The sequence below is a fragment of the Callorhinchus milii genome, unplaced genomic scaffold, assembly GCF_018977255.1.
Source record: "Callorhinchus milii isolate IMCB2004 unplaced genomic scaffold, IMCB_Cmil_1.0 Scaffold27, whole genome shotgun sequence".
NCBI classification, from domain to species: domain Eukaryota; kingdom Metazoa; phylum Chordata; class Chondrichthyes; order Chimaeriformes; family Callorhinchidae; genus Callorhinchus; species Callorhinchus milii.
Window position 1 is genome coordinate 3,073,623 of NW_024704768.1, and position 9,504 is coordinate 3,083,126.

General features: G+C 51.0%; 1 protein-coding gene across 1 annotated transcript; it reads right to left on the bottom strand.

Annotated features, from left to right (window-relative positions):
* Nucleotides 1-2,684: 2,684 nt before the first annotated feature.
* Nucleotides 2,685-5,504, bottom strand: LOC103189270. The gene is made up of 3 exons (XM_007909617.2): nucleotides 5,363-5,504; nucleotides 3,990-4,085; nucleotides 2,685-3,384 (listed from the first exon to the last, which is right to left on the bottom strand). The coding sequence occupies exons 2-3, from the start codon at nucleotides 4,061-4,063 to the stop codon at nucleotides 2,685-2,687; spliced, it is 774 nt and encodes a 257-aa protein (XP_007907808.2). The 5' UTR covers nucleotides 4,064-4,085; nucleotides 5,363-5,504.
* Nucleotides 5,505-9,504: the final 4,000 nt, after the last annotated feature.

Consider the following 9,504-nt stretch of genomic DNA (forward strand, 5'->3'; position numbering starts at 1 on the left):
TCTCGCACGGAGGCTGATCCTCGCACAGAGGCTGGTCCTCGCACGGAGGCTGGTCCTCGCACGGAGGCTGGTCCTCGCACGGAGGCTGGTCCTCGCACGGAGGCTGGTCCTCGCACGGAGGCTGGTCCTCGCACGGAGGCTGGTCCTCGCACGGAGGCTGGTCCTCGCACGGAGGCTGGTCCTCGCACGGAGGCTGGTCCTCGCACGGAGGCTGGTCCTCCACGGAGGCTGGTCCTCGCACGGAGGCTGGTCCTCGCACGGAGGCTGGTCCTCGCACAGAGGCTGGTCCTCACACGATGCTAGATCTTGGCAGCGAGATCCTGCCTTAATCTCGCTCTCAGATTCACCACAAACCATGGCAGCTTTCTCCCCCACGGCTTCTTGTTCCTTCCCATCACTCCCCTGGATGCCATCGGTCTGATCACTCTGCCCTAACTCAACCTCGTCCATCTCGCCTCCATTCAATGATACACCATCGTGTCCCTCCTCCTCAGCCGTCGATTCCTCCTCCTCCTCCTCCTCCTCGTTTGTCTGTGTCTGCCTGACAAGCTCCGTGACCTCCTCGCGCTTTTTCTGACCGTCTATTGTGTCTCCGCTCCCGGATTCTGAAGTCTTCTCGGTCTTCCCGGACTCCGTGTGGAGATAATCCTCTGTTGAATGCTCAGCGGTCATCTCGCTCTCCTTTCCCACCTCATCCTCGTTGTCCTGCAGCTCGGTGCAGCCCACCTCAAGGGCAGGAAGCCCTAAGATCCGCCTGGCCCTGGTCTGCAGGCTTTCCTTCACCATGAAACTAGGAAGAGGACCACCAATCTTCTCACCATCACCCATCTCCTTCCTGTCATTTCTCCTGCCATTAAACTCCGAAAGGTCCTCCCCAAAATAATGACGTTGCCCAACTCTACTGCGTGAGACTCTCTTCCTGCCCGACATCTGTCTCTTGACCGTTCTCTGTTTATCCCAATCACCGCCGTCGCCTTTGGTTACATCCATGTCCTTCTCCTCGTCGAGGCCTTGAGCTTCCATCGGGCACGAGAATCTCACCCTCTCCTTTTTTGGGGGTAAAATGTACTCGGCCCGAACGATGGCACAGGTGGCGTCGATGATGAAGATCCCGTTTTGGACGGGGCGCTCCCCGCCCTCGCTCTCATGTCCCTGGCCGAAGGAGATCAACGGCTCTTTCCACTGGGGAAGCTTCCTCTCGCTGTGCGGATTCTTTCCCCCATTGTTGCTTCCCTCGGTCAGACTTTTGTCATCATGGTGTTGGTGCAAAGGCTCCTCCCAGGCCTGTCTCTTCACTGGTGAAGACCTTCCGAGTTCCTCCAACCCTGACCCTCTCTCAAGACCTCGTTCTATTCTCTCTCCATCTCTCGGCAACATGGCTGCTTCCATCCCCTCGCTTCTCTTGCGCCCTGCATCCCTCCGAGTGCATTTTGCACTCAGCTCCTCCCCTCCCCTGAGCCTCCCTCGTCTTGCCATCTGACGTTGAGAATTGGAAACATTCCCATCGCTTCTGTGATCAAACTCAATGTCTCCTCTTCTCAGCGTTAAGTCTTCCCTCTGGTACCTTCCCCAATTTGTGGTTGGCTCCCTATCACCAGTACACGAATGCTGTCTCTCGCTGCTTCCTGATGTCTTACTCATCTCACCGCAGAGTTGATGATCTAATCTTGGATCATAATCCATATTCCTTGTGCCGTACTTACCAACATCTCCGTAGCCGATTCCGGGGAGCAATTCGGCTGGAAGAGGTTCATTACGGGGAGGGTAAGCAGTGTGGACCGGGTCACACTGAGGACTTCTTACCTTCCTATCCAGGGACTGATAACCTTTTAGCTCATTCCACTGCTCACAAAGCCCTCGCTGCTGGGCTGAGAAGGATTGCTCTGGATCACGGGGTAGGCCGAACACCGTTGAGCCCTTGGCAGCTTTGGGCAAAGTGTGAGGTACGTTCGCGAGCCCTCCTCTGGGGTCTTGATCCGAATGACCGACATCGAGTCTCGAGACGAGACAGAAGACCACCTCCCCCTTCTTGCTTCGAAGCACCTCGCTTTTCACAAGATTTTTCTCGCCCTTCCTCGTCTCGGTTTGGCCTCCGGGCCATTGCGTCTTCAAACCCTCGAGTCCCGGCTCTGATCTGCTTGGGTTCTCCTCGGAACTTCTCCTTCTTCTTCCAGATCCAGGATACGTGGCTGGAATCTCCGTGAATACTCCACCTTCCCTCTGCGCCCGAGCAGGCTCTTGAATCGAACGCCTATCCCAGGTGTGACAAGCGCCAGAACTTGGATGAGACCTTTGCTCGTGCAACGATTGCTCAAACCTTTTCAGATCCATATCCGTTTCATGCATTGGCCCCATCCCTTCACGTCTAGTCAGTTTGGAGCAATAGAACTCCTCGGGATTCATCCTGGAAAAGGACACTTGTGAGGGTTTAATCCTCTCCTTCAAACAAGGTGAATAAATTAGGTCCCTTTGTACTTCATAATCCCGGGTTGGAATTATGGGCTTCATTTTGGGCATGGGAACATATCTCTCCTGACACTCTCTCTCACGGCTCAATGACTGTTGGAATGGTGGATCAGAATAGTCAAGGAAGTGGGTCTTGCTTTGATTGGGGGCCACTGGATTGTTGCGGACGTCCCTCCTATTCCTCTCCGGGTGCCTAAGGCTCCGGTCGGCTTTCCTCTTCATCTGCAGGAACATTTCGTAGCTCGGAGGCTTTGGAGGTCGCTGCATGTAACCTTTGCCCTCAAATCTATTGGGAGGAAACGTTCTCGTTTCCGGTTGGGTTTTCCTGAGCCGGCCGGGCAGTCTGACGTCTGATAGACCATAGGCATCCCCGTGAGGGACAGGAACTTCATCCACTGGTCTTTGCAATGAGCAGCCACCTCTCGCTGCCTGTATTGGTTTGCGGGGGGCAATTGGGAGAAGTCCCTTGAATACAGTGGCTCCCAATCCTCGTAGAACGACTCCGACAGCAGAGGTAGGGGTCTTTTAGTTAGTTTCTGCTTATTCCTCGGTTGTCTCTTCACTTGCTCTGGGAAACCCCAAGCTCTGTTGATATTCAGATAATCTTCTTTCTCCTCCTGCCTCTGTCTCCTTTCCCTCTCTCTGTAATACCTCTCCAGTGTCTCATTCACCTCCCAACCTTCCAAGTCCTCCCGAGCCAGTCTCTCGTCGAACTCCTCGCAACACATCTCTTTGACCTTCTTTGTTTTGCTGAACGGACCAGATTCCCATGGGTCAGGGGAAGCCCTGGATTGAACTTCCCACTGATTAGTGAAATCCTGCAGAACATAAGGGACCTGTTGGCCTGGTCTCTTCGAGAACATCTCTCTCTCACCCCTCAGCGAGGATCGATGCGGGGCAAAGGATTTCCTCAAATATCTGCGTGAGCACGAAAGGAAATTGAACAAACAGAGAGAGAGAGAGAGAGAAAGAGACAGAGAAAGAGAGAGAGAACGAAAGAAGGAAAGGATGTAATTGGATTTTTAGAGCACTTTATTCACCAAAGATAGATTTATAATAATTACAGTAATTATTGTCAAGTGTCACTAGTTTTTGTCAACGAATGCTCATCTATTTTGCACACAGCCAAGGTCCTACAAACAGCCAGGTGGTGTATAAGTGATTCATTTAGAAGACGGTCGGCCAGAATACAGGGAGAAACTCCCTCGTCTTTGCCAGCAATGTTATAAGGTCGACTTCACAGCATCTCAGCTTAATATCTCACCCAAAGGATGGGACTCTGACCAATCTTTCGTCGAGATACTGAAACGTTAACTCACTTTCCTCTCTCCACATTTGCTGCCTGACCCGCTGAGTGTTCCCAGCGACTTCTGTTTTTATTTCAGCTTTCCAGCATCTGCAGTATTTTACCCTCTGTTTATTGTTTAAATCAGTTCTCTAACTGTAGACCCGACCACCAGAGAAAATATCCTGAATTTTTTTTTTCTGCACAAGACTGACACAGAGGTTAAAGCGGTTCTCACGTTGATCTCCCAGGTACGGTTCCATATCTATCCAGAGATCCATAATTTCCGTAATTCCAGTATCCAGAGTCCATTTTTCCTTCTTTTAATTTGCTTCTTCAAAAGGAAGGGAAGGAGAAAAAATGCGTGAAAAGAAAATAATAATAATCCTTCAAAACATTCAACACGGAGCCTTATCACATCGTTAAAAAGCACTTTACGATCAGCTGTGGTGACTGTGCGTTTTGAAGGCCAATTTGCACACAACAATGTCCCTCCCACAGGCAGCCATCGAGAAATTATAATGATAATTCTTGCGTTTGATATAGCGCCTTTTAGCACGTCTTTGGGACACCGCAAAGAGCCTCGCGGAATATACTGTCAAGTGGAGTGACTGCAATGTGGAGCTTGAAACCAGGAACGTCTGACTCGGAGGCGAGAGGGCTAATAACTAAGCCGGGCCGACACACACACACACAGAGAGAAAGGGGTCATTTGTGCTGTGCTTCACATAAATGCACACATTCGGTCCACCCCGAGGTGGGACAGTTTCTTCCCCACCGACTATCCTCCCTACCCCTTAGCTCCGTACATATGCAGCTTAATCCTCATTGATTATATGAAGAGACAGAGTTCAACCCTCTTTATGGTGAAAGAACACAACCTCTTTCCTCCCCTTTCCCAACCTGATCTTCTTTTCTATCTTCGCTCAAGTTGGGCCAATGTTCGATTGAGGTTTGATTGAAGAAAGGTTGGATTTTTATAGCCCAAGTTTCCTCAAGAAGATTTTGGGAGTGACCACGAGTCCTGTAGCTCAGTGGTTAGAGCGCTCGCCTCGCCTCGTAAGCGAGAGGACCTGGATTTGATTCCCTCCAGGGTGAAACGTTGGGAAAGTTTCCTTACTCCACACGTCTCTGTTTACCCAGCAGTGAGTACGAACCCAGTTGTTGGTCGATGGGCGGATCGCATTTCCGGGGGGTAATAATCCCTTCAAAAAAAATAATAATTTGGTCACTCAATCCACGACTGCTTATGGGGACGCTGCTGTGCGCAATTGGCTGCCGCGTTTCGCCCACAAATCATACAGTCACTACACTTTGCAGTATATTCCGTGAAGCGCTGTGAGGCGTCTGCGGGACGTGATAAGGCGCTGCGTCAAATACAAGGCTTAAAAAAAAACAATCGTAAACTCAAACAGTTGTTGAGTGGAACGGGTACATTATACAGTAGAAAGTACTCAGTACCAATGTTTGCTCTGGAGCCAATAAACTTTTGTCGTCGCTTTTTTCCGCTCCGCAAATTTCCTAAAGGGGGGGGCGGAAACTCTTAGAAAGAAACTGTTAGAAAAAGAGAGAAAGAGAGAGAGAGTCTATTTGTTTAAGTTCTGTGCTCACCGACACTGCTCGATGTAGAGATTCCAGATATTTCCAGGACGTCCCTTTCCCTCCTCGCTGTGAGGCTGAGGTTTACAGCCGGTGAATTTGTCGGTGGTTCTAAAAGAAACGGGTTATTTTCCACACACACACCCCCCCTGCCCCCCCCCCCACCCCCACCCCGATAAAAGTCTCTGCCTTTTGCCTCCACCGAGGAATTCACCTCCCCCCGTACGCGACAGGACCACCCTGGTCATTTGCTGCTTAACGCTACGCTTTCATAATTACAAAACGACACAGATTAGCGTCAAAAGCACTCGACAGGACAAACACTCCCACCCGATTCTGCACAGATAACCCTCCCTCCTCATGTGGAAGTAATGAAGCGCAGAGCGGGGACGGCAGTGCTGATATCAGCACATTGCTGGGCTGTGTTGATAGCGGTTATTTGGTCAGAGATGAACCTACTTTACACTCTCTCTCTCTCTCTCTGCCTCAAACTCAGTCGCTAAGCACAATGCCCTTCACGTGGGGGGGGGATAGCGTTCCCGGAGGGCTGGACGGTGGCGGAGTCTGACCCCGAGCCGGAGCGGGGGGGCGGGGGTGGGTGGGGAAGGTGATCGTAAGCCCGATCAAATAGAAAGGTCTTTTTAAGGGCTGGATTTGAGGGTGGGGAGGGAGGGAGGGAAGGGGCCGAGGCGGAGGGATTGAGGGACAGAGTGACAAGAGTTTTGGGGCGTAGGCACGGCCGCCGATGGTGGAGCGGAGGGGGAAACACGTGACAAACAGGAGGACGGAGGCAGAGGAGAGGAGGCAGCGGGTGGTAGAGTGAGCAGATCGGAGAGGTAGGGGGGTGCGAAGGATGAAGTGATTTGGGAGTGGGGGGTGGGAGAGCGACGGGGGGGGGGGAGGGGTGGTGGGGGGGTAATTGGACTTGAGGTACAGATCATGTAGATCTTATAGAATTGCGGAACAGGCTCGAGGGCCTGAATGGCCTCCTCCTGTTTCTGCGTTTCTACGCCTTGTTGGTTGTGTCCTGTCCTACGGATGAGGTGTCAGCGTGAGATCCCAATAGGGCTGTTCGAGGGCACAGCCAACATCCTACGACACTGGTCCAAAAAGAGAAAGGGAGTTGTTCCTGGTGTCCTGGCCAACACTCCTCCGGATAAATTGATGTTTCAGCGCATGGCTGATTGTGGGCAAAGCTTTGGAACTCTCCATCAATCCCTCCGCTTTGTCCCCTCTTTAATAATAATAATAATAATAATCCTCGCATTTGACACAGCGCCTTATCACGTCTTCGGGACGTCTCAAAGCGCTTCAAGGGATACACTGTCATGTGAATATCTTGTGGAGCGAAACACGGCAGCACGAAAGCACAACCGCAGCGTCCCCACAAACATCGTGGGTTGAAGTGACCAAATTATTATTATTTTTTTCTCCCCCCACCCCCCCACCTCTTTTAGATCTTCGACAGGGGTTACGGTACCCCTGCCCGGCTCGGTGTCAGACTCCGCCACTGTTAATCTCTCCCGAGAGAACATGGATGATGTAATTGACAGACCATTTTCATTTGCCTCGCAGAACGTTGAAAACATCCAACCCAGTCTCGCTCGGGATTTAGAGACACAATTGGACACCAACTCAGCACAAACCGAGCAGACAATCCGTAGGAAAGGGGGGAGCGGGGGGGGGGAAGGGGCGAGGATTATTTTCACAATAACTCTTAGTCACTCGGTTTTTAAATAGTGCGGGATCGCACTGATCTAATCAAAGTTTTTTTGGGCAAGACCCAAGAATTTGACTTTGACAGACGGGAGCTTGAAACAAACTGGAGTGCGGCGATTTCTACAGGTGCCAAGACTTTTTAAATTCAGGCCTCGCAAAGACCTTGGGGCTTCAGAGGAATGATTGGAATGATTTAATCCCCGTTGTTAAACGGGTGTTGTGCGGTCACAATCTGCTGCTCCTGTCGGCAGCTCCTGTTATTAACCCCGCGAGCCCAAGCCCTAACGGTGAGGGTGGTCCGAGCTGGACAGGCAGCGAGAAAGCTCGCCAGGCGGCGATATCGACGGGCAAGCGGCGTGTGGTTTTAGCTGGTTAGACTCCAGCAGTTATCCCCGACGTACACTCCGGGGTCTCCCAAGCCTTGGCTCTCGCCAACCTGCGCCTAATACTCTCCGGAATTATGTAAGCGGGGACTCCCAACAATTCCATTCCAACAATCCATATCTGGAATTTCCACGTGGAGTCTCAGTTTGGTTTTGACACTCTTTAAGCAAAGGTGATGGGTTTCCACGGGTGTCGGACACCCACCCGGCTGAGCAAAAAAGAACACGACTGTAAATTCGAGACCCGCACGAGCGCTCGGGCTCTAAAGCCTGCGCTTAACTGCAAATATAAATCCCAAGTTGTTGTTATACGTCATTGAAAGGTCTCAAAAGCGCTTCCCAGAATATACTGTGAAGTTGACAAGACAATTGCGCGCAGCAGTTTCGCGCAAACAGTCGTGGATCGAATGCATTCATTTTTGAAAGGATTATTACTCCCCGTAAAGTGATCCACCAATTGACTAACTAATCTACTCTTGAGCTCGCATACAAACCCTTCCCTGACTCCCCCCCGCCCCGGCCCCCAGAACAGGAGCTGAAGTAACCTGGAACCAGGTAACGGGATAGAAACATAGGAACAGGAGGAGGCCATTCAGTCCCTCGAGCCTGTTCCACCATTCTATAAGATCGTGGCTGATCTGTACCTCAATTACCCGCCCTTGCCCGGTATCCCTCGATTCTCTGACCTAACAAATATCTATCCATAACACACTCTAAGCCCATCTCCCCCAGATGCTCACCAGTCGGCTATTCCTCGAATGGCGTGAGAGAGGTGGCATTGTATTGGCTCCCAACCAGAGAAGGACAAGATAATAATAATAATAATCCTTGCATTTGATATAGCGCTTTTCACGTCGGGAGGACGTCCCAAAGCGCTTCACAGAACACACTGTAAAGTGAATTGACTGTATATTTGTGGGCGAACGCGGCGGCCAATTGCGCACAGCAATGTCCCACAAACAGTCGTAGATTGAAAATGACCAATTTATTATTGTTTTTGGCTTTGGAGGATTATTATTAGGCTCTGTGTGGAGTAAGGAAACTTGCCCGAGGTTTCGCCCTCTGCCTGGAATTGAACTCAGGTCTCTCACTGCAAAGCGAGTGCTCTAACCACTGAGCTACAGGATGGTTCTCATTGACAGTCTGCAATTCGCACACACACACACACTCTCTCTCCACTCCCTCTGGACCCGCCTTCGCTGTCTTCAAAACCTTCCCCAAAATACCTACCGCGCTTTTCGTCACCCTTTCTTCCTCCTTCACCGTCCCCGACCCGTCATCCAACTTGGAAAGCGTTTCATAAGTGCAGCAAGCTCATCCTGCTTACCCTGTTGAACCCGTGTCAGTAAATTGACTCAAACAATTCAGATCGTTTTCGAGGATGAGCGGAAGGAGAAATGAAGGTCATCTGGCTGATCAAGTGAATCGTGGACTCACCCTCACCCACCGTCTTCTGGGGAGGATTGTAGATAATAATAATCCTGGCGTTTGGTAAAGAACCTTATCACGTCTTTGAGGTGTCTCAAAGCGCTTCACAGGATATACTGTAAAGTGCCAAGGTTTGGGACCCCCAGTGTGAGTTAACTTGCTGGACATTAACCAAATAAACCTGTGTACTTGCCATCGAGAGCGCTGTCTGGTGAGCTTCCCATTGCTCCTCCAGCTGGGAAAGCCCTACCCATTAGGACTTTGGCTCACAGGACTAACTGGAACTGAGTGGGAAGAGCGACTGGTAGCCAATTGTGCACAGCAGTGTCCCACAAACAGCAGTCGTGGACTGAGTGCTCAAATTATTATTATTTCTTTGTTTTTAAAGGGATTATTACCCCTGAGAAAGTGATCCACCAATCGACTAACACCGGGTTCCTACTTACTGCGTCCCAGCGCCTTGGGACGTCCTCCCGACATGAAAGGCGCTCTATAAATGTAATCTTGTTGTTGTTGTTGTTGGGTAAACAGAGGCGCGTATGTGGAGTAAGGAAACTTGCCTAAGGTTTCGCCCTGACCCACCCGGGAACTGAACCTTGGTCCTCTCGCTCGCAAGACGAGTGC